Here is a 24,632-nt window from a genome sequence, read left to right as displayed (position 1 = left end):
GTTTTCCAAAACGAATTTCCAATTTATACAGAGAAAACACAAGCTGGAAGAGGTGAATCCATACGAATAGCTTTACAAAACTTGTAAAGGGAGCTGGTGCTTTTTCTTGACTTGACCACGGCAAGCTTTGGGATTACGTTGTCATTTTGTATTAGGCGACACATTTAAACAATATTGCAAATTTTCGTTTGTTTTTTTTTTTCTCTTGTGGCGGCATGGAATTTACAAGTACAAAATCGCTGACGGACGACATGGCTTTCACTCCATATGGCACGGCGGTGCTCATTGGCAACTGGGCAGAACGCCGTTTTGCAGTCGAGGAGCAAAGCAACGCCATTCTGCCAGGGATTCGGGTGGAAGGCTGTGAAAGCCATCTGTCACTCAGCCAGGATACCTACACGGATGCGCCCTTCGTTTGCGTCGATACCGTGCCCTTTTTCCTTGAGCAGCGCAAGTTGGCCTACCAGAACTACTTAAGGAACGGGCGGTCAGGCCTGAAGCTAGTGGACCATGAGTCACTAAAACGGAACTTTACCACGACCCACACCCTGGACTTCGAGGAGTTACCGCGACAGAGTCTTTTGCTCGCGAAGGGGGAGGACGGCAAGTGTGGTCCTCCAAAGCAAGCGGCGGAGGTCGACAGGCTGAGTGCCTTCGGGAATCTTACGAAAACCCACAATTATCTCTGGCGCTTCAAGTGCGAGAAGCTCCTGGATGAGCTCAAGAACATGCAGACTACCTATTCCGCCTCCTTCAGCCGTGCATGGGAGAGCAAGCCAATCTACGAGTATGGGACAGACTACGATGGCGTCGTTAAGTTCGACTTGACGTGCTAGAATCCGGCCCGGTAACAAATCCTTCGGTGCGGGTGTTGTTGCCCGATTTAAAGACTACAGAATAAACGTCTATATTACAAGATTCAATTTATTTCAAATCATTTTCTTGTGTAATAATATAGGTTCGTATTTTAAGTATTTCTATATTTTAGATGCCAGAAAATCATTGGGTTTTAATTTTTTTGGGTGCACATGCCGTGACATTAGCATTTTCTTTTCTTTTCATTTTCTTTTGAGAGCTATTTTTTTTGTTTTCTTTTTTTTTTTTGGCTTGATTTCGGTTTTCATTTTGAAAATTAGTAAGTCGAAAGACGTTTACAATACATTAGCTTTTACCCTTGACTTTTGCCTTGTCATAGAATACATATTTTAATATTAATTAAGTATTACAAAAAGTAAAATTTTACGACATTAAACTAGACGACGCAACGTATTGCATATGTATGTATACTCGCTTAAGTACGTTATTTTTGATTCGGTAATATAAGTATGCCTTAAACACTTGTTTATTTTGAATAATTTTGGACTGCCATGATAGGTTGCTTTCTGTACCTTCTTATATTTTCCCCTTTTCAGGCTGACGATTATATTAAAAATTATGCTTAAAATCTAAACCAATGGAAGGTGTGTCGGGCTGAGCGTGTGGTGGTGTAGGTTTGTGTGTACTTTGGTGGTTGATTTTTATTTTTTAATCGGTTTTGCGGTGTTTTTATGAGTGTAGTGTACGTGTAATTGGGGGGAGTCGCTTACATTTAGCTTCGGTTGTGTAATAAATGTTCTGGATATATGTATGTATGTTTGTATATATATATTGCTTACAACAATTACAATTTTGAATTTTTGCTTGTTTTTGGGTTTGGTAATTTTTTCTTAAGAGTGAATTGGTTTTTTTGAATACTTTTATATCGCTTTTCCGCTTCAACTGTCTCATTGCATTCATATTTCGATTTTTTATCTTTTACTGGGACTCTTTCGTGTTTTATTTAATTTCCTCTTACTTTTAATACCTAAAGTATGTATTTTAGTATTACTTAATTTGTATGTAAAAAATGATGCTTATACAATTGGCTTAAATTTAAATAAAACTTTATTTTTTGGTTGCTCCGAAAAATGTAATTAAATGTGATTTGCCTTTGAATAGTGCCGTGACTCGAGTGTTCCCTGTTTATGCAATCAATTTTGATATGGCCGAGAATATTTGTTTTAGCCGAGATCTTTTTTAATTTGTTTTCGCTTTTGTTTTGGTTTCGAATTGGCCGAGAAGGTATTCTTATTAATTTGTATTATTTTGCATTTCTTGTATTTTATTTTTGCTTTCATTGCCATTGGACAAGCCACCATTTCTTATTTAGATTTTGATATCTAAACTTATTTCCATTCGCTTACGTGCGAGTTTTAGTCACCAAACATATCTCTCATAACATATTCAATGTTCTCTTGAAAGTTTGCCCTCTAGATAATAATGTAAATATGATTTGTGGGTAGTTTAGAGAAAAGTTGTTTACCGTGTCCAAAAAGGTGTATGGTATTGTAAACCTTTTTTGATTCAGCCGAAACTAAGGTTGTTATAAGTAATAAAGGGTTCTCGTTAAAGACAAATATTTTTTAAACTTGGTTCACGAAACTTGCATGCCAGTGTTGATGTATTCTTAGTTAATTGTTGCCTCTTTCGGAGATGGTAGTTGTTTAGTGTAAAACCAAATTCGATTTTTTGAAAAACAACTAAGGATTGGTTTAGATAGGAAAAGTTAGAACAATGTAAGAACTTAATTGGAATACCGTGTCTCTTTCTTAACGTTGGGTAGCCAGTTTTATTGTTTTGCTTTGTAATCTTAATCGCTCACGTTGTACCAATTGATTCAATTTTTACCAGGAAAGTGAGATGTTTTTATTTCATGTTTGTTAATCGGTGTTTTTGTCTCTTGTAATATAAAAAAGTTTTCCTTTCCATTTTGAGTTTTTGCTTTGATTTTCGCTGCGTTGTTTTTGTTATTTTTGTTTTCACACATATGTATGTTGTATATATATACTATTTTACATTCAATCGACTGAAAATTATACAAATTCAAATATCAAGATGTTTAACAATTTGTAGCTATTGTTAGTTCTGCCTTTGGTATGGCGTTTGCCTCTTTAAAAAATATATGTATATAGGTAGTTGGCTTGATCTCGGTTTGTCTCTGTTGTATACTTAAAATCGCCTCTCGTTATTATTCAGTTAATCATCTTTTGATTTGGTTCAACTTGCGTTTAATTAATCATTATATCCTCCTCTCTGTCTCTCTGTCTATCTGTCTCTGTCTCCGTCTCCGTTTGCGTAATTGGGTTTTCATGTGATCTGTTGCACAAAAGACGTTCAATAAGAAAAAAGTGTTATTGTACTATGGTTGCTGCTGCGGTATCCGTTGCATTTGTTGTATATCTTGTAAATTAATAGATTTTTGGTTTATTGTGGTTTAGTTGTATCAGGCTATTGGCTGGCTCAGGGTCAGGGTCAGGGTCCTGTTCCTGATCCTGGCAGTATAGTATCACTATTGCTTGTCATTGTTTGATTCTATTTGGTTTGATTTGATGTGGCTTCATCTTCTGCTTAAAAAAAAAACTAAAGATTTCACTTTTTGATCCAAATAAATCGAAAATGGTTGCTTATGGTATGGTATGGTATGTAGAAAAGTAATATAATTGGCTATAAGAGCGGTTCTCATACTTCGATGTGGATATGTTGCGTTCAGCTGATTAACTCAAAGCAAAAACTCTTTAAAATCGATTCTATCTTTCAAGTCTCCGTTCCGTTTGAATGCTTCTGCTCATCTATGTATGTATCTGTCGTAGCACTACGCATTCGTTATTAAATTGAGTGAAATAATTGATTTACTTACTTTGGTACTATTGCATTTGCAGTTGCAGTTTGTGGTTGCCTATGTACAGTTAGAGTTGAGTTACATTTAATAATAAGTGCACGTTCACTGTCGGAGCCGACGCCGATTGTTCCATAAATAAAATTTGTTTCTATTGCCTCTGCTCAGTTATTTTTTCTATGGTATGTAGTTATTAAATGGTAGTCCCTGTCAATTGTTCATAATAATTACAAACGCACATTTTATCAAAGGAATGTCAACATAACAACAAATTGCATACGGTTCGTTCTCTCATCTAATCTATTGTGTCCTTCGGGTTATTGAACTTATCGTAAATTATTTTTATCTGATGATCTCCTCGTTTAAGTATTTGCTTTACACGTCGGCAAGCGCAAGTTTTAAAAATATTTGTTTGCAATCGCATACTTCACTTAACACTTAATCGAATATAGCTTTATGTCCGTTAAGTAATGTTCCTATATTTTCTCAGTTTTGGTTTATTTTTTCGGCTTTTCCGTCGATCCATGTCGACTTTTACTATTTTTTTGCATTTTTTTCAGTGTATGCTGTCTGATTGATTTATTTAAGTACTGTTTCTATGGTTTGCTGCCACTTGAATTGCGTATCTATGGATTAGCTTTTTAGCTGCATTTATATCTTGTTTGTCGGTTGCTTGTAAAAAGATCTGTAAAATATTTCGGTACTATTTCATTTTGTTTGTAGTTTGTTCATGTTGCAAAAACAACAATTCGTATATATTATAAATAATTCATTTGATTTGTGTCTGTTATAAATTACTTGTTCTATGGGCACATTGTGTGTATTGCATAAGGCGAACTCTTGTAATAGGCATAGATCAAGGTCGGGACCCCATTTAAATTCGTTTAATTTAATTGTAATCTGAAAATATATTAATATATAATATACATAGTGTAATATATTAAAATATAATCAAATCAGAATTTAGCTTCTCTTTTACGAACCAGATATTGAGAGAAAAATGAGGTGATTCACATTGTTTATACTGCAAATACTCTGGGACTTGTTAATCATTTGGAAATCAAAACAAATACACATTTTAAAAGTGAGATAAACGGGAACAGAACAGAACCTATGCCTACGTGGTTCGACTTTTTGTAATAATTTCAATAGAGATATTTCATTAATATCGCTGTATCAGCTTGGTAAAAACTAACGAGGCTATCGTTTTCGGATTCCTCAGGTTACGCTTGAGTTTCTTAATCGTGAATCCATTTCTAGACTGTTCAGTTCAACGAAAAGTCTGAAATTCCTCCTATATTTCATCTGACTGCGCTCACAAACTTTTTGGGTTACTTCAAATATAAGTAGATATATCGTATATATAGGGAGTATTTGTTAAATACGTTACAAAATATAATACACCATACATATAATTTAAGAGTTTAGGGTTTTTCATATGCACTGTATGCTACTTTGGTTTGCTTTTTCAATGTTTACATCTTAATTCTTCATTCGCGTTATGGTTTATTTTTTTATTTATTTCTTTTTTCAGACATCATTTGAAAAGACAATATTTGCTTTCATCCTTTGGTAATCGCTTCCCTTTTTAATACTTGAAAATTTAAACAAACATATTATCGGACCTTGAGATACGTCAATTAAGTTGTGTGCTACTCACAATTTTCAATCAAATTAATCAAGAAGCTGGTGATTGGGCTTTCATATATCATTAAAAGTATTATATTTCTCACTTTTACTCTGAATTGTATTATTATAATTATTATTATTATTTCTGTGGTTTGCTTTAATTGCTGTTCACCATTTTTTAAGTGGCTATTTATCTATGTTTTAAACACTTTCATTTTGCTTGTTGATTCTCTTGAGTTATTTATTTAGTTTGTTAGTGGTTTGCTTTGATGCTTGGTGGTTGACTTAAAAACTATTATCACTATTGCAGAAAGCGGCTGTACTCAATTATAATGCATTCGCTTCTGGAAATTGTGGAATGGATGGTCGAGAGACCCGCGGATTACTCTTCCATCCATTCCTCACCTTTCTGCTTCGAAATTACTTCATTGTGGTTTGATGTTTGTTGTAGGCATTTCCTGTCAATTTGGGTTGTATCTGGGCCTTAATTGTTTCTGAGTGTGAATTTAACGCCGGAAAAGTGTCAATTTGTTACGTTTAATATTATGATAATTATTATAATTTCATCTTTAGCATTTCTTTTATTAATTTTAAGAAGAAAGGATCTTACTTTGGGTCTTTACTATCGTTTTTCGTCGTGCAGGGTCTCAAGATTTCTCACCAAAAACATTGTCGAGATCTATTCACTTTTCTCACATTTGACTTTTGCATGTTGATTTTGAAGTGCCAAGGACTGAATATGCCATGCCTTTTGCTGTTTGTGTTTCTTGTGGTTGAGTTATAGTAGTTATGTGTTACTTATGTTTACTTATTAGGGCTTTTGATACTGCAATTAAAATTTCTGCTATAAAAATTACTTGTATTTGTACTCTTGGTTATTTAATTGGGCTATTGTTGGTTGTTAGGTATGCTGGTAACTTTGTGTTTTATTTATTTCCTCAGCAGCTTTTGATTTCTGCTGTCTGTATCTGTTGCTATTTATGTATATATCTACCACGACTATTTTCGTGGTTCCCTATCGTACGATTCGGTTACGGTCTGGTCTGTTCGGTTCTGTCAAGTAATAGCCCCTTTTTCGGTCTAGGCTTTCTGTCACTTCAGGGACTTCCCCCGATTCATGACTGGTTACATATCCGATATACATTGTTGGTTTGTCTCGGCCGACGTGGTCTTGAGCTCTGAGGCGAAACTCAAAGAGCTACATATGTAGTTCCACAGTAGCAGCTGGTATACACCATTTTCAGCTTTCTTCTAACTTATCCTTGCTGTGAACTTTTTTACAAACAATTTGAAAAACAGTCAATCAATAAACATAAAAAAAATATTTAAGAAAACGGAAAAGTTAAAAGAATAAACCAATCCTAATGGTGAAACATAAAGTGAAAATTATAATCATTTACAGAACATTATAGGAGAATTAAAGATCTCCGGGTCAGTCTGCAAAATGTTTTTGGAGCGTTTAAAATTTTGTTTTAGACTTTGTCTTTATGCTAGATTTTGTTGCGCCTAAATTTATGTTTTTGTTTTTGATTAGGTGTATGCTTTAAATTTTGGTTTTGTGTTAATGCCTAAAATGTACAAAAGTTTTACGTTTTAATTGTTTTGTTTTTAATTTGCATTTATCACAGCGACATTCAGTCTAAAGTTTGCTTTTATTGGAATTATAGCATAATTTGCCATAATTTACTTTGATATCATCGTTCTGGTAAATATTTCCATTACCTCGTTTAACTAAACTAAACATAATTTTGATTTAAAGCCAAAAGGTTCGTGTATGTATGTTCGTCGTTTCTCTTTTCGATTTTCGATTGATTATAGCCAAAAAGAACTGTTAAAATTTGGTCTACAAGGCCTAAAAGTTTGCTACAGCTTAGTGTTAAACTTGGGTTACATATAGCAAATCATGCTGATCATTTCGATCATGCAGATCAAGTACCTTAATCTAATTCCAATAAAAGCCACCATGGGTTACAATATTTTTGGATGTTGGTTGCCTTTGTGCCAAAACATGCAATTTTTTTCTTCTTTTTTTTTTTGGTGTTTAACTTTTGTGTTTCTTTATAAATTTTGATTTAGATTTGGATTTTTCAATGTGCCTAAAGGGTGTTTTTAAAATTTTGACTAACTTTATCGTAACCGTAGTAGTTAATACATATTTTACAATGCCAAACAATTTGTTCAAACTAGTTATAAAACTTTTGCTGCGAAATTTACATTCATGTTATGCCAAAACTTGCTATGTACAATTTTGATTAAGCCGTGGTTGCCAAACATTTCCTATAATTGAGCCCCATTCGTATCACAAAATCAAAAGACGCTGCCCAGCCTAAGTAGTCCATTTGTTGTTTGTTTGTGTAATGCCAAAATGTTCAGGTTGTCCCGTGTGCGGGGGATAGACTGGCTGGGGAAGGGGTAAGACTGAAAGCAACTAAAAACATAACGTTAACTGAAAGTCAGATAAATCAATGTTTTATTGAAGTAATTAAATAATATATCCAAACATAATTGATAAACTGTAGGTTTAAAACGGTAAACACAAAATCGTATTGCGAGCACTTGCTTTGATTTCAATAGAAACTTAGATAATTGGCTACATACTAAGTGTATTAAATAATGAGTAGATACTTGATAAAGTGAAACGTCTAAACGTCTAAAAGTAAATCCTCGCTCTGCCACGATCTTTCTTTACAATACATAAAATATATGTAATTTGTATACATAAATATGTAGGGTACATATGCTATAATATTAATAACAATCATAAATGCTTTGACGGTACATTGGAAAATTGTATAAGAAACTAAGTTTTCGGTTATATCCACACTGAATTGGTAGGGAAGAAAACGCAGGAGGTGGGTGGGTGGTCAAATAGTGCTTTGTCTGTTTCGATTCAGATTCGATTCGGGTTCAGTGTAAATTGAGAGCATTAAGGGGGAGGGTTGATCTATTACCTTTTTGACTATTGTTCGATTGTATGGCACCTTGAGAGTCACATTGCCTGCTTTATAAACACGTCTGCATGTATGTATGTATACTGATCCTGCCTATGTATGTCCTTTTGCTTTGTCTGCTGATTGTGCCTGTGTGCTTTGTATGGATTTGTCCGGATTAAACGTGTGCATCTCTAATTACTAAATAAAAACTCAACATAAATTACACATGATTAGTTGGGGAAGACAACAAATGAATCCAAGTTCGCATTACTTAGGGACTCGTAACTAATTATGGGTATTTAGTATTTTTAAATTGCATTCAGTAATATATATTACACTTTAAGAAATCACATTTGTATGCTTCAATCAAAATAAAAGAGAAATATCGAATTCATATTTGTGTGGCCCCTGTAGACTGATTTACGGACGTCCGTGAATCGTCGCATTCGTCAACAAAAATTCGAATTCATTAACATATCGAAGAACTGAACTAAAACTTAGCTGCTGCCTGTCATAATAAAAACAAAACAAAAACTCGCTCGACGCCATCATCTCCTCCACCATTCATTCTATTCCTCCTCCTCCAACATCCACACTTCCTCCCAACAAGTGTCTTGCTGCCCTAACTATCACTTCACACTCCTAATGTCTGAGCCATCCTAACTTTACGCCTAATCGTATAACTCTTGTGGGTGGTATCAAAAATCCAGCTTGACGAACTCTGCGGGCTCATATGTACTTACTTTCTTTTGTGTGACCGTGTGCACATACATATAAAGATCTGAAGTATCTCTGTAGTCTTTTAAATGTGTAGGGGGATAGTGGGAGGGGTCCTTAAAAAATATTATGTCAAAAAGGAATCGTATAACGTTGTGTTTTGGCTCTCGTTTCTCCTTCATTTCCGATTTATCCCTTCTTTGTAAAACATCGACCATTCGCATTTCATGTGTATGGGTTGTGTCAAAGGAGTTTAGAGTCCTTTTCAAAAAGACTAGTACTCGTCCTGTGTTCACGTGTTCGTTCGCGTCTCCTCTGTCCAGCTTTGTTCTCAGTTGGTTCGTCGTCTGCCAGTACAAAACTGTGTTTTGTGGTTTAATTTAAAGATCCGTTTTAAAAACTAGGAGAATTTGTATGCGTCTAATACTAATAAATAAACTTATCGAACCTATCGGATATTTTGTGAATAGTGTGTGTTCCTCAATTTTGATTTCCTCCTGGGGCTACTGCTCCTGGTCTAACTGTCTCCTCACTGATGACATCATAGAGATCCGAATATCGAGTGTATGTGTGGATGTATGGGTATTGCGTGCGACAGAGTCGGCGGTGGCGGGGGAGGCGCTGCTCCGTTGGCCACGCCGGGGTGGCCTGGATGACCCGGATGAACTGCGTGCGACGTTGGCGGCGGGGGCAGCGTGATCGAGAGCGTTACTGTTTGCGGCGCTGCCACTGGAGAGCCGTGTGCGGAGGTGGGCGTGGCCGCTGTAACAGCCGCCGCCGTTGCCGCGATGTGGTGAGCAGTCGTTGTTGGTGGAGGAGGCGGGTGCGAGTGGTGCTGCTGTTGGGCTGCCGACGACTGCTGCTGCTGCTGCTGTGGTGCTCCAGTTGCTCCAGTGGTGGGATGTCACTGGGCCACCACGGAGGCAGACGCATTCTGCTGGACCACTACGCCGGGGGCCACAGGGTTTGCCACCGTCACGGTCACCGGCGGCGTCGGGCCCCCATTTGCGTGCGCGACACTGGGCTGCTGGGCCTGCTGCTGTGTCTGGAAGGTATGCTGGAACGGAGGCCCGTAGCACTGCGGGAAGTACAGCTCGTTTTTCACCACAGACTGCTGCACCACAGCGGCTGCTGCCGCGTTGGCCGCTATGCTGCGCACAGGCAGTATGTTTGCCTTGTTATCTACCGCCGACGACGGGTTATTATTGTTGAGGAATTGCTGGGCCGCCAAGCTCTTGACGTCGTTCATCAAGTGGTTGGCCACCGAGGCGACTTGCGCAACAGCGTTGTTGTTGTTCTGCTGCTGTTGCTGTTGTTGCTGCTGCTGCTGTTGCTGCTGCTGCTGCTGCTGATGCTGTTGCTGCTGTTGCTGTTGCTGCTGCTGCTGCTGGCGACGCACCTTGGTGGTGTTGGGGTTCATATGGTTGTCGATGTGCTTGGTCACCTCATTCTCCGTGGCGAAGCGACGGCGACAGTTGGGCATCGGGCAGCAGAATGGACGATCCCCCTGAAAGGAAAAGGGAAAGAAGAAGAGAACGAGAATGCTCGGGTTAAGACGCTGGGCCGATGACAGGCTTTTAAGGGCCTGTGGCTAGGCTACAACTACCTGGTGGGTGCGAGTGTGCTGGTCCAGAATGGCCTTTTGCCGGAAGTCCTTGCCACACTGGGCGCACTTGTACGGCTTCTCGCCGGTATGAATGCGCAAGTGCTGGTTAAGGATGGTCCGCTGGCGGAAGAAGCGCGGACAGTACATGCAACCGAAGGGCTTCTCGTTAGTGTGGATGCGCAGATGCTGCGTGAGGTGCGACTGTTGGCGGAAGCGCTTGCCGCACTCTGGACAGGGGTACGGCCGCGACTCGATGTGGATGCAGCCGTGCTGTAGCAGAGTCGTCTTCTGCTTGAACTCCTTGTCGCAGATGGGACAGCGCACGTATAGCGGCATGTTCGCCGGCCGGACACCGATGTGCTGCAGCACCTCGGGCAGTATCTTTTGGCCTGCGCGTGGATCTGATTAGAAGGTAGCCGTCTCCAAAACCCACGCCCCTCGACTACTCACCCTTAACATCCTTGAAGTACGATGGGTAGTGCATGCCGCCGCTACCGTCCGGTGTACCCTGAGAGTCCTCGTCGTGGTATCCACCGCCGGAACTGGCAATGTCGCCCTTGGTGTCGTTCTCTTCGCCCGGGAATGGAACGTCTGAGGGCCACAGCGTCGGGTGTGGCCCGTTCTTAAAGATGAGGTGTGGGGAGACGTCTGTGTGGGGGACGTGTTGATCCGCATCCGACGCACCAGTTGATCATAGAAGTAGTCAAGCGATAGAGAGACACTGTTAGCAGCGCTTAAACTTGGCACGCAGCCGAGATACAAATCTTCGAAGGAACTGCCTAGCCTCTCTTGCTAATCTACGGACGGGACTCTTTACTCTATACTCTTGCAGGATAATAATATGATTTTAGTCGAGCAGACTCAATCTAGCCTTGTCTGTCTCTTAAGATTAGAGCTATCCAAAGCTTTACAAATATTTATGGTTTTACTGCAGCAAATAAATTTCGTTTGAACAAGCGGAAAGTTAACACAAATTATTAAATCTACTCCGATATTAAATTTCAGCGTTACAATTTTCATTGTAAACAGATGTCTACATCATGTAGATGCCATAGAAGCGATCGGAATTTGAATTCGAAAATAATATTTTTTAACATACTCGCACACATTGTTAATATTTTAACTGCAAGGGTATACAAATTTCGGCTAGCCGAAATAAGATGCATTTCTTATTTGATTTTAGCTTGGTTTGGTTTTGGTATTGCTTAGGCGAATCAATGTTATCAATAATATAGTTCGCCTTCAGCGATTCCAATGGCCAAAAGGGGAATACTTAATTATGGGGACAATTTTGGATAATAGCTACAAGGCAATGGATTTGCAGAGTGTTAAATTTTGCAGGGAAGGATTTCAGTTGCCAAAAAGGACTCAGACAAGCCGAGCGTTAGTTATGAACTTGCTATGGTTGCGCTCAACCAGGGTCGGGTCTTCCTAGCACTAGCCCTTTCTGAATGCCTGTTCGAATCTGTATCTGCATCTGCATCGTAAGAAATGAGTTATCTGTATCTGTCGCTCGCCTTGGTGGGTGCGCACATGCTGATTGAGGATGGCCTTCTGGCGAAAGTGCTTGCCGCACTCTGGGCAGGCGAAGGGCTTCTCACCCGAATGGATGCGTATGTGCTGGTTGAGAATGGCGCGCTGCCGGAAGCTGCGCGAACAGTAGGGGCAGGTGAAGGGCTTTTCGTTGGCGTGGATGCGCAGATGCTGCGTGAGGTGCGATTGCTGCCGGAACCGCTTCCCGCACTCAGAGCAGGGAAACGGACGAGCGTCCGTGTGGATTCGGTCGTGCTGCAGCAGCGTGCTTTTCTGTTTGAAGTCCTTGCCGCAGGTGAGGCACTTAAACAGCCGCAGGTCACTGTGCGGCTTGTTCTTGTGCGGACGCCCCGGCCCGTTGCCAGTACGCCCTCCAGTCGGCACGCCGCCGCCAGGTCCAACGCCCGCGCCGGGGGCACCGCCCACTCCTCCGCCGTTGACTGCCGCCGCGCCTTCATTGGCATTGGCATTCGTCGGACCGGCACTCTGCTGGCCATTCTGCTGGCCCGGGAGGAGCTCGGGCAGCGAGTAGGACTCGCCGGCTCCCCCGCCACCGCCGCCGCCACCAGACTGCTCCATGGGCAGCACTCCCTTGTTAAGATAATGAAGTGGCGGAAAGCCGGGTGGCGCCAGCATTGCTCCTTGCGGCGCTGCATGACGGGGAGCATAGTAATCGGGTGTTTGGAAGCTGTTCCCGGGATCGCCCTGAGGACCGCCGCCGCCTCCGTTTTGCTGCACATGTGGGTTTCCGGGCTCCCCAGCATTGGAGCCCGAGTGCTGGGGGTCGGTACTGCTTTGGTTCTGGTTGGGCGCAGGGTTCTGCTGGTTTCCGAGCTGCAAATGGATGATGACATGCATTAAACTGGGCCCAGGCCAGCTTTTTGCCGCAAGGACTCACCTGGTTCATGGCATCTTCGTCGGGGCCACCGTTTGCCCGCTGCTGTTGCTGCTGTTGCTGCTGCTGCTGCTGCTGCACAGAGGGATATGGGCTGGACGAAGGCGATACCTTTTGCTGGCGGCCATCGCCGCTGCCGTTGTCGCGAGGCTCTTGGGCGCCACCCGGCGGACTCTGCGGCTGACCCGCTGCCGCCGCTGCGGCTGCCGCCTGGGCAGCTGCCTGCGCCGCGTTCTGCTGCTGCTGCTGCTGCTGGGCGGTGAGGTGCTGTTGGGCCTGCTGCTGGATGTTAGGGTACATGTCGCTGCCCCACTGGGCGGGACTGGTGCCAATGGCGGCCGGGTTGCGCTCGGCGTCCTGCGAGTCCTTGTAGAGCACGTACGGCTGGCCCGTGTCCTGGGTGATGCAGTACATGATCTGGCGGGGCACCTTCAGTCCGGCTGCTATGCAGGCCGCGAACGAGGCCGAGAAGTTGATGGCCATTCTCGTCGCTACTGCTTATCTATTGAATCGGCTGGCCGGAGGTCCTAGCTGTTGCTCGATTAGGGATGCAGGTGCTGATGCCTAGCCGTGATTTGATCTCGAAGGGAAAGCCTTGTGATCGCTTTCGTTTCTTTCTGATTTCTTCCTTTATTATTGATTATTACAACACATTTTAGCAGTAGTGGTTTGGTTTCCTTAGCTGTGCTCTTGCTTTTTGTCTCTGCTGTTTCTTTTTTCAGTGTTGTTTGTTTCATTTGTTTCTCTTCATGTTGGTCAAATTTAAAATTCCTTTCTTCTTAAGTGTCTCATTTATTTTCTTATTTATAAACTTGTTTTTGCCGTTGATCTTTTCGCCAGTATTTTGTAATGAAATTAAATTTTACCTCTCCGCCTTCTTGGTTAATTCCAAATTGGTTCCAAAGATATTTTAAGGGATGCGATTTTTCCTCTCGTTCAACTGCAACGGGAAATGGGGAGATTGATAATTAGCGAATATAGGAGGAAAGGTCATGTCAGGAAAATTAACTTGTATTTTTGAAGCTATGTGCAAAGTATTGATTTACTATTTATCTGTACAAAATCCTTTTTAATGGCTAAAGAAGTTGTCACGCAGACGCCAAGCTAAGCTTGACATAATCGATTGCTGTGATGAGCATGGGATCTTTTAGACCAGCTTCTCACACTATTCCTGCGGAAAGCCAAGTGGCTCACCTGTGAATCGCACAAACTTCAAAACGCATTCAGATCTTCACCTCGAAGCCTGGCGAAGAAAATGGAAGAGCCATTAACAGAGATGCCTAGCGAATTAAAACAATGAAGATCATCAGCGGCTGATTGGGAGGAGTGGCGCATAAACCGTCACCGCATGCCAAGCAGGCGAGCTCCCGCTCCCGATCCCCATCCTCCGCCTGCCGACCCCCGAAGCGGTTGTCCACATGGTACTCCTGTGCTGTCAAGAGCGACTGTGCCGTCGCCCTGCCCGCCTGACTCAACTCACTCGTAGCATGCCTGCCTGCCTGCCTTTCGTTTCTGGGGTTCGGTTTTGGTTTTATCGCTGTGCTTCGCTCTTTTGTTGTCCCACGACGATGACGCCGACGTGCCAACTGTTTAATGCGGGATCAAGGTCTCCGAGAGCGTGCGCCACAGCCGCTTCCACATGCCCAGACAAAGGCAGGGTCTCAGATACACACTGCAGCAGAAAAGTATCCCAGCGAAGTGCCGAGTGTGGAACAGTAGTTCGTATTGAGAGTCCATAAGAATTGCTATATTCAATATTTGGGCCACAAAGCACAAGGAATACCACTCAATTTTGATAAGGATTTGTAGAATAAATTTGATATTGTCATCAAAATTTTAAAAGAGCGAAGCCAGGCTTCCTTCAAACGGAAATGAATGCCACAACGGAGGATTCAGGGAGGAAGTGCTCTTGGTGTCAAATGCAGAGTAAAGTATTCGCTATCTTCTGTTGCTATTTATCAAGAAATTTGCAGAGCGAGAGAACTTGCCATAAATACATATATCCGTTCGATTTCGATGCAGGTCTCCTAGAACTTCGATTTCGAGTATCACTATCTTTAGTCTTCGATCTTAGCAAGGCTCTTTCCTCACCCAGTGGGAGTATGCGTAATGCGCAATCTCTCTTAATAATATTGAATTATTTGAACTTGTCTTGACGTTTTGAAAACAGAACTATATTATTTAGTTTAATATGGGAATTATCTATATTCTGCACCTATTCTAAATGTGCTCTAATGTTCATATGTAAATAATAAAATCCTGTGGTGCTTAACAATGAACTTATATCTGGTCAAAATATACATAAGTTTGGGGCATATCCTACCAAACTAGAAAAGAAGTAATGGTCCGGAATGTAGAGTAGTAGTAGCGAAGAAATGCCTACCCATGCTGGATCACTTGAATTCTTAAATGAAAGTTCGATTTTTAGAGAGTTGACTGATACGAATGAAATTTGGGAACTTGCTGGCATGATTCAATTGCAGGAAGCTCGTTTTGCGGCTAGCAGCATTCATGTAGTATCCGCATCACAAATGTATGTATATGTATGTAGCATGCATATGCTCCACTTTTCGGTGGCTTATCGTAGAGCGAATTGGAGTTGCCAATTTCTGGCTCACGCTTCGCTGGCAGTGAAAGTTGTCAACCGAGCACCCAGCCCCTAACACCTAGCACCCAGCCCCCAACCCAGCCACCCAGTCCCCGCGCCACCCACAAGTCGTGGTCCACTTAAGCCGGAGCTTGATATTTCAGTTTCCATTTCTATTGGAATGGCGGCCGCTGCGAGTCAGCCAATGACGCCGTTGCGCGCTTCCATTAGCGAAGCTTGCAGTTTTCGTGCTCGTATCTCGTGGATATGTGCATGTGGATGGCCATGTGTTTCTGTGCATCTGAAGTGCGGTGCGAGTATCTGGTGTCTTTGTAACTTGTATGGCGTCTTCTGGTGCAGCTCGTGTCTGGCCGTGTGCCTGGGCCGTCAGGTGTAAAGTAGGTGGAGTCTGCACTCTGCCAGCGGAGATGCCACTCGTTTGGGTCTGCTGCCCATCTATTCAGTTCCTTGGAGGGTTACGCCACCCTGCCGTCCTCAAAACAGTATTATTTTCATAAGAATTTATACGAATCTATTTTCTGTTAATCAAACAAAAGAAACTCGGAATAGTGGAGATACGGGTAACTAAGTAGGACTCTTCTTTTTCAATCCCTGAATTAATTTAATATGAGATAATCGATCTCTCTTTGGAAACGTGCGGATTTAGAACCATGGCAGTATTTTTGTTTATAATTAAGCAGTGTTTTGATACAAATGCATAACATTTAAACGGTCTTTAACAATTATAGGATGCAGTAGATAGAGAATATATAGATTTTATGGTTTCTAGAACAACGATAACTCGGCCCTCGATTGGAGGCAATGCCCATTAATCCGTCAGAGAGGCCGCATCTCGATCTCGAGTTTGTAACGACTAATCACATGTGTTTTATTTCTAAATTTCTCTACCACATTCTAAAAATTACTTTCTGAAAACTACATATGTATTTACAGTGTTTATTCAGTGTTTAAACCGATCTCCATGTGCTCTGTGAGATTTGTATATGTTTGTATGTATAATCTCGATTTAGGTGACAATAACTATTTAATTTTGCCAATCTAAAACAAATGACACATTCCGGAATCGGGACTACGGAAGCGACTTGAAACCCAGAACTCCCAGAAAGAGTTTCAGTAGTGTGGAAAGAACGCAAAACGACCGCATAGAATCCAGCTTCAAGGTTAAGGCAGCACACAGAGAAAAAGAAGAAGAAAATACTTAAATTGCCAAAAGTTGTTTGCGCTTGTTGCTCCGCCAGAAAGCACAAAAAATGAGCGCCAAAACATTTTAGCGTAATTTGTGTAGCTATCTAATTCAATGCACAAAAGCTCTGCCAGCGGGGCGAGGCAATAAATGGGGATAAAGGGGAACGGGACAGAAAGATAAAGAGAAAAAAAAAGAGAAGGAGAGAGACAGAGAGAGAGAGAGAGAGAGCCAAACGTTGGGGAGAGCACTTGGGGTAAACTGAGAGAGGGAGAGAGCGTGCGCTAAAACTACAACGACGGGTATTCATAGAGATGTGAGAGTTACAAGTAAATAAAAACAATTCGCGCCACAAATATAAAAAGAAGGCAAAAAAAGTGACTCACAAAAACATCGAAATGAAAAATTGTTCCTCTATTTATATGCTTTTAGAGAGTGTTTCGCAAAAATGGCTTCTGCCATGGGTTATCTCTGTGTAGCTCGTACGTTTGAAGCCCATCGAAATATTTTAATAGGGGATTTCAGATAAGATCCCCGTTCTGTTGGCTTTCTCTGCCTCCTCTTGGGTCGTTTAGAAGGCTCTAAAACTCCGGGGGACGGTCTTAAAAGGGTACTCGAAGTACTCTGGCGGTGTTCAATTCGTGTTTTGGCCATAACTGTCCATTTAATTAACGCCCGACTATGGCGGGCTCGTCGTGTGACAACACACAACACACTCCACGGCTCGGAGGCAGATGAACGGATTCCAGCACGTTACACATGCATTAGGAGTCGGAGATGTATCTGTTAGATACACAGGCCGAAAAAACTGGAGTGACTGCTGCGACAGAGAGCCACACAGGGCACACAGACACACAGACAATTAAGTGATTTCGGTTTTTTATCGTGGAACATTGTGTGGATTTTAGTTTTTTGCACAAAAAACGTTTTTGCTTATAATTCATCATATTCCCTTATGGCCTGACATTCGCACACAACATTCATAGACACGCACGGACACGCACACACTCAGCCTGGGGCACTCACACAGATGCCCTACTCTTTCGGATACACCACCTCACCCACCCCCCTCTCGTAGTCATTTCACTCCCACAGACACCAAAAATATAAATGAATTTAGCCCCAGGGAGAATTTCGCAAAAAAAAGAAAGAAAAAAAATCGGAGAGCGAAAAAGCAAATAAAAATTGCAAATGATTTGTGGCGAATTTTGTTGTTGGTCTCGCTTTCAGTTTGCGCCTTCTTCTTTGAGCTTCTCTGCTCATTAGTGTCGTTTTGTGTTCTCCCCCCCCCACAATAGCGCCCGCGGTCCATGCCAGGCGGATCTCATTTGCATTTTGTCAATTTGATTTACGCGCAAACATTTTTAGTTGTGTATCTTTTTTATTTTTAGTTTAATTTCATTTCCATTCGATTTTCGCAACCTCTCTCCACCTGTTTGACCTGCGAGCAATATTTATTTTTCTAAAAGAGTTTTACTTTACAACTTTTTTCCCATAAGCTGGCGTCTGTCAGATATTTCAGCAATAATACTTTTATCGTGCTGCGTAAGGGAATTCATCCCACGGTCTTCCAAGGACAAAGATTTTATTAACACCGTTCAAACTTTCTGCCTGCACTTTACTTACATCCTTTAACTCCACTTGTGACTCCCATTGAAGTCCTCCCAACACTATTGTACAAGTTACTACATTACATGCATTACATAAACTAAGGTTTACTCAATGCAAATAAATAAATAAGCCTTATAATACATATTCATAAGTATGTATTTATGTACTTTAAATTCTCTATTAGATCCTGTCAATCCTTTCTGTAGTTTTGTATGAATCACATATGAATATTATAAGATTAACGAAACCTACATCAAGGAGATTTAAAACCGGACACTTTGGTCCTTATCGCTTTGAAATAAATTAAATTGGTTTGAATCTGTATTGGCTTTATCTCTAATAATACTGTATTAGCTTTAAGTAATCCTTTAAGTAATCCATTTTCAGCTTAAATCCTGAAGATTAAATATGTACATACTAGATCGATTCATCTGGTGATGCTCACTTATACAAAGTAGCAGTACATACATATGTACATATGTATGTATGTCAGAGAGACAGTCGCAAGGTAATGAGAACCCTGGTAGTCACAACTTGCGTACTTTTGAATAAGTTGATGCTGGAATTAGTTTACGAGCCACCTCCGGAGATGCCATTGATTTCCCCGATACTGCTAATCGATCCCATATACATATACATACGTACATATGCATGTACATACATATGAATGTAGAGGGAGGCGTCACATCTCTTTTGGGGGCTTGCAGCTCAGCTGGATGGTAGCTCGTGAGGAATCCGAGGACAGCTTTGTTCAGCCAGAAAACCATCGACATTCTCGACTCTGCCAGGCGGGTGTGTGTGTGTTTGTGTTAATAAGTGTGTGTGTGTGTGTTCCCAGTATGTATGCGGTGCATGAAGACACTAACCTCAAATGCTGATTGCGGCAGGCAATGGGCACACTCGTCGAAGCTCGGAGCGAGGACGCGAGGGCGGGGACGCGAGCTGGAGATACTAGGGGCAAAACTGCAATTGCAGCGGCCCGCGAACACAGGCGCAGCTTTCTGCTCACACCGACGCACGTGCTCACACAGACACCCCCGAAACTAACCGAAATTCGTGGCTGGCGAATGCATAGATATGTTTGTATGTTTGGTTTACGTATGTATGTGGCTCCGCCAGTGCAGTGCCTCGGCAGATACACACAGAGACACACTGCTGGACTGCAGTTGCAATGTTGCAAGTTGCAATGTTGCAAAAAAGCAGACGATCACAAGGCAGTTTCCGCTGCCAAAAGGATAGTTTAAACTGTTAATTTGGCGCTTCTTCGGTTAGTTGTTCTCTGGCTGCTGCTCCAGCCTCTTCTTCTTGCTGGGACAACGTTGCGTATACGCCTCGTCGCGGGGCACACATGCAAGGGGGCAAATTAGCAAACTAGCGACTGCTGATTCTACACTTTCCTGCTCCGCGATTGTTTTCGGTGCACTTTTGCGTTTTATTTCGGCTTGTTTCGATGGCCGACTACATTTTTAGTTATTTTCGATTGCTGCCTCACAAGTTCTCGATGGGAGCGCTCTCGCCCGTGTACGTACGGCTGTGTACAGCTTTTTTATTAGATGTCGTCGACGTCGGCACGAAAAATCGAACAAAATGCCAAAAAATAACAAACCGAACGAACGCGAACGCAAACGCGAATTCGAGTCCGAATCCGAAACGAGACTCAACCCAACTTAATTCGACTTGCCTCTCAGCGATGCCTCCGTCGTCTGTTTCAGTATCTGTGTCTTGCCTTCGCCTCTTTCTCTTTCTCTTTTTGTCCCTGCTCTGTGCACACTTACCAGCGCCAGTGCATGTGTGTGTGAGAGCAAAGCGCGCCAATATTTAGCTTCGAAGGCGGCATCCAAGAGAGAGAGTGGTCTCCACACGCAGAGCGGCGGAGAGAGCCTCTCTAAGCTATTTTAGTCAAAACATTTGCGAATTTTTTCCCCTTTTTGCCGGCCAGCGAGCGTGTGCGTGAGCGTCTTACACAATCGTCTAGGTGTTAGTGTAGTCTCTCGCAAAGCTCCCGCTCGCGCTCTGTTGTGGGTTTTCTAATGTTGGGGCAGAGACGCCGCCGTCGCAGTCGCAGTCGGCGTCTCAGCCGTGCTACAGCTGGGGAGCGTGGCGACACCGCTGCCCTGCCCCCACTGCCACCGTTCTTCGACGACTCGATTTATTTTGTGTACTCAAAGTTTTCGTTTTTGCCCAATATTTACAAAAGTGTTACCTTGCGGAAATTCAGCAGAAGGAACTGCATAAAAACATGATTTTTCAACTCTCAATCAAAAACAATATTTTCATTCCATTAAAAATGTTTCTGTTTTTTTTTTAACATCCATCGGGTTTTTTATAATGTTGGGTCAAAGGAAAATGTATGTACATATTTACACATGAATGCAGTACGTAGGTACAGACATAATAAGGAGGCTTTTTGGTCGAATACGTCTTTATAAAATGTTAAAAACGTCAGACTGAAATTATAAATATTCTAACAAATCGGATGAGTTTAGCTCCAGTTTTAGCCATTCAATGTTTCTATCTTTTATTTACAAACGACTAATAAAGTTATGTACATCCCCGTGTGTCCGAATGTGAAATACCCGGTACAAAGGTCTTGGTCGGTTTAAAAAAAAAAGTACCACATGAATTAAAGTAAACTGCTCGAAGCCGAAGTTTGTGTTCCATTGTATACTTTAACTGATCGTTCCCATGTTAGGTATACGATGTAATCGTCAGAATTGTTATTTATTTAATTTTTATTTAATTCAATAAAAATAGATAATTAATTTCAAAATATATAAATACTTTAATGATATTAAATAGTAGATTCGTTATAACTTTTTCAGTTTTCAACAGATTTTCATTAAATTTAAAACATAGCTATTTTATTTTATTCTAAAGTTTTAAGTCAAATTTTATGAAAATCGGACGATTATATCATATAGGTGCCATACAAACGACCGATAGATATTGAGGAAAATGCCAAACCGTGAATTTAAAGCTGCAAATATAATAAGTATAGGTGAATGGAATGAAAGCAGGTATTACTTCATTGTATTTGAACATAAATATATGTAATTTATATTGTATTTATTCTTAGTCATCAAAGTTCTCTTTGTAAGGGTATATAAACTTCGGCGTGCTTCCTTCTTGTTTTCTTTTATTTTATGTATAGTTTCAACGAAGGGATTGAAATTTTCCAAAGAGTCTATCTTTAAAACCGTTATTCTGATCAAATTATCTTCTTGTTTTTAGTGGCTATTATAGAAATGCTGCTGTATACGGAAATGTCACGGTATTATACAATTGAATAAGTTTTAAGTTGGCGATCAAGTCAGGATTCCCAGGAGGGCTTAAATTTTTTTAACGGTATTGCTAACGGCTGTAGAGTGGTTAAGAAACCGATAAAGTAATCCTAATAATTTATATAAAAATAGTAACAGTAACAAAATGAGAGTAAGACTACGTTTTCTCACATTGTTTAACATACTACTCTTTACTGACTTATAATATCTGACTTTTATTACAAAACTAAAGTTGATGTAAGCTTATTCGCGATTCTGGTGGCGTATGAATTTGACTTTAATCTCATAATCAAATTGATCTTCAGACCTACCATGAAATACCCAAAAACATAATGTACTTTGCAACCAAACCATAGGTATGTATAATCGTGTTTCCCAAAAATATTGTTAACTTTAGTAAAAGGACTACGTTTTTTAAATTCATTTCTTTAATTTCTGGCTTTATTCTCAATTAGGTTACCGACAAGAAAAGGGTCGACAGGTGCGGTTCACCACGAGAGCAAGCGGAAAGTGAAGCATTTACAAATAACAGATAAATTATTGTATGATGTGTATGCATTATTGTATAAATAAACAGAGCTTTTTTATTTCTCTATAAACAAAAGACCAAAACCAAGGGGAACGGATCCCCTCTGTACGCCTTATCCACGAGTGCAAGTGAACTATATTCATGTACATATTCACTGCTGACATCGTGTCTTTTGTGCCGTTTTTGCTAGTTGTTTACTTTCGTTGGGTTCTTGCTGCCCTCTGGGGTTTCTGCAACGCTGCAGAATGGGCAAAACACGAAAACTTACAAGGTATTTTTTATGCTGCTCGAAATAAAATAAATCAAAATGTCGCTTTGAAGAGAATGCAAGTGCAAGTACATTTAAATGATTAAATTTACCAAGAATAACCGAAATTTTGAGCATATAGAGCAGAATCACAGTAGACGATGATCTCCGAGAGTCTGCGCAAGACAACTAAATATATTGTGTACTACACTATACATATACAAGAAAAATTAAATCCACCTACGATTGTCCCATGGTAAGAGCAACCGATCAAAAGGTACCAGAAGAAAAGGTAGTAGGAGTTTTTAATATTATGTTTTATTCCAACATCAACAGCCGAGCCGATCTAGCCATGTGCTTTCTGCTTATCCCGAAAGTTGCTGCATTACACTTAAACATGTTATTGATTATTTAATTGATTTATTTATTTATATTTATTATATAAAGACTAACAAATAAAGGCATCTTCGGGATGCCGAAATTCGTGCACCGTTGCAGCTTGCAATTCGATCCAACCTATAACTATAGGAAATAGTTCATTGATTGATTCACTAAAAATAATCAACTCAGTTGGCATGCACGAAAAAACATATGTTGTTTATATTTTTGCTTTACATCTTATATTGCGGTTAAAGGGTATGCTTTAAACTGCACCCTCCTGAAAAATATTCCTACTAGCATATCAATCGAAAACAATAAAACAGATTTTACTATTTTTTAGTGTCTTGCCCGAGGTTATTATTGGTTCGCTGTATCGAACATTTACTGTAATTCGCTAGCTCAGGCTCTCTCTTCCCCACCCCCTTTTTTTGTTTGTGCATCTGTTGTGCATTTTGCAGTTTAAATTTAGCATTTAATCGCATAGTTGCCAAGATTCCTGCTCATTTTCGTCTCCTCGTGGTTCCTGTGTGTTGTTTACCCATGCAAACAGCAGTTGTGCCTTGCAGATACCATGTGTTTGTATCTTCCTCTGCGTAGGTGTGCTGGCGGTAGCCTTTTGGTTCACTCACCTATCAATTTGATTCCGTTTCTCCCTCCGAATCGAATCGAAACGAAAGGAAGGGAAATAAAGAGACTGTAAACGCCAAGACAGGTGAAATCGAATGTGCACTGGGAGGACTAATGGGGAATAGCCTCTGAGATGCTCGCATTCATCCGATTATTGATAATAATCAAGCATTGACGTTTTTCTGTTTCCATTGCTTTCGCTTCAAAACAAACCTATTTATATGCCGGCTTGCCTGATAAGGGAAGTTACTGGCGATAAGGACAGAACTTTCGATGATTGCCTATATGTACATATGTGGGTACAATATATGGAAAGGCTTCTCTCTCTGTCAGTCTACCAGTCATTCAGTCTGCCAAGCTCTCCCTCCGGCGAACTAATGCAGCATGTCAAACGAGTCTAATGCAATTACCTTAAATGACTGCAAAAATGCAATTTAGAGAAATATGTTGAGATCTAGCGGGAAAGCGAATGGCCAACAGCTTAAAAGCCGCATGAATTATAGCACGGTGCAGCAGGTGTAAGAAGTAAGCTTGTGCGTAATTCTAGCCCGCCCCCAGGGCGCCGTCCCTCCCGCCCGTCGATCAAGCCATGCGTAAAGTGTGAAAATCCGTACGCACCCGGGAAAAGCCGCTCAACGCACCAACTGCTGGACCCCACCCCGGCTGCTCTGCAAAGCTGCTTCTTTCCGCTACTCCTCCGCCTCCTCCTACGGGTCTCTTCGTTTAATGGAATTTATGTAAGTAATAGGATTAGTTGGGACCAAGGGTCGCACACCTTTTCACCGACCACAAGTAACTGACAGACATCGGCCATCACTCAGCTCCCTCCCACTCGCCACTCGCCACATGCCTCCCAGCTACTCCCACTCCGGCACCGGAAACACTTTTAGATGTTGTGCCAAACATTTCCTCGGGAACTAAATGAGTTCTGACATAGTTTTCCAGCCCGAAGTGGCTGAAGCAGGGGGGTGTTGTACGTCTGGCAACTTTTTAGGGGCCCTTTGGGGAGTGTGTCAAATTCAAATGTAAGCCCGACTTGAACCTCCATTATTCGCACGGATTTCTGTTTCCTGTTTTATTAGTTTCTCTTTTTCTGCTCACTTCCGTTTCCCGCCTCTTCAGAACGGCTAAATAAACTTTATCCCATTTTCCGCCTTG

General features: G+C 41.3%; 2 protein-coding genes and 1 long non-coding RNA gene across 9 annotated transcripts; 2 read left to right on the top strand and 1 right to left on the bottom strand.

Moving 5' to 3' along the window:
- On the top strand, nucleotides 1-923 carry LOC110190237 (uncharacterized). Its single transcript, XM_020960597.2, has one exon. It carries the CDS (start codon nucleotides 216-218, stop codon nucleotides 834-836), a length of 621 nt encoding a protein of 206 aa, XP_020816256.1. The 5' UTR covers nucleotides 1-215; the 3' UTR covers nucleotides 837-923.
- jim (zinc finger protein jim) lies at nucleotides 907-20,119 on the bottom strand. 7 transcript variants are annotated; one of them, XM_020960838.2, is made up of 6 exons: nucleotides 19,276-20,119; nucleotides 13,011-13,947; nucleotides 12,097-12,946; nucleotides 11,030-11,227; nucleotides 10,577-10,980; nucleotides 907-10,480 (listed from the first exon to the last, which is right to left on the bottom strand). In XM_020960838.2, exons 2-6 carry the CDS (start codon nucleotides 13,488-13,490, stop codon nucleotides 9,878-9,880), a joined length of 2,535 nt encoding a protein of 844 aa, XP_020816497.2. In that variant the 5' UTR covers nucleotides 13,491-13,947; nucleotides 19,276-20,119; the 3' UTR covers nucleotides 907-9,877. The 7 variants fall into 7 exon arrangements, with proteins under 7 accessions (XP_020816497.2, XP_086691598.1, XP_086691601.1 ...); XM_086835472.1 differs by having other exon boundaries at nucleotides 10,580-10,980; XM_086835475.1 differs by having other exon boundaries at nucleotides 10,577-10,968.
- A 353-nt stretch (nucleotides 20,120-20,472) lies between these two features.
- LOC147644991 (uncharacterized) lies at nucleotides 20,473-22,616 on the top strand. The gene is made up of 2 exons (XR_015272265.1): nucleotides 20,473-22,046; nucleotides 22,146-22,616. It is a non-coding gene; the product is annotated as an uncharacterized LOC147644991 (long non-coding RNA).
- Nucleotides 22,617-24,632: the final 2,016 nt, after the last annotated feature.

Source organism: Drosophila serrata, unplaced genomic scaffold (genome assembly GCF_035046125.1).
Source record: "Drosophila serrata isolate PLE 108 unplaced genomic scaffold, ASM3504612v1 contig_37, whole genome shotgun sequence".
NCBI classification, from domain to species: Eukaryota; Metazoa; Arthropoda; class Insecta; order Diptera; family Drosophilidae; genus Drosophila; species Drosophila serrata.
The sequence above is the reverse complement of the archived record's forward strand: the minus strand, read 5'-3'. Positions and strand labels throughout refer to the sequence as shown.

Bases quoted from the DNA above. Each gene is read 5' to 3' on its own strand.
- jim (XM_020960838.2), bottom strand. From the start codon at position 13,490: ATGGCCATCAACTTCTCGGCCTCGTTCGCGGCCTGCATAGCAGCCGGA. The intron at 11,228-12,096 runs GCGAGCGACAGA...TCCCCCACACAG, and splicing joins GCATGTGCGCACCCACCAAG to ACGTCTCCCCACACCTCATC. The intron at 10,981-11,029 runs GTGAGTAGTCGA...CCTTCTAATCAG, and splicing joins GTACTTCAAGGATGTTAAGG to ATCCACGCGCAGGCCAAAAG.
- LOC110190237 (XM_020960597.2), top strand. From the start codon at position 216: ATGGAATTTACAAGTACAAAATCGCTGACGGACGACATGGCTTTCACT.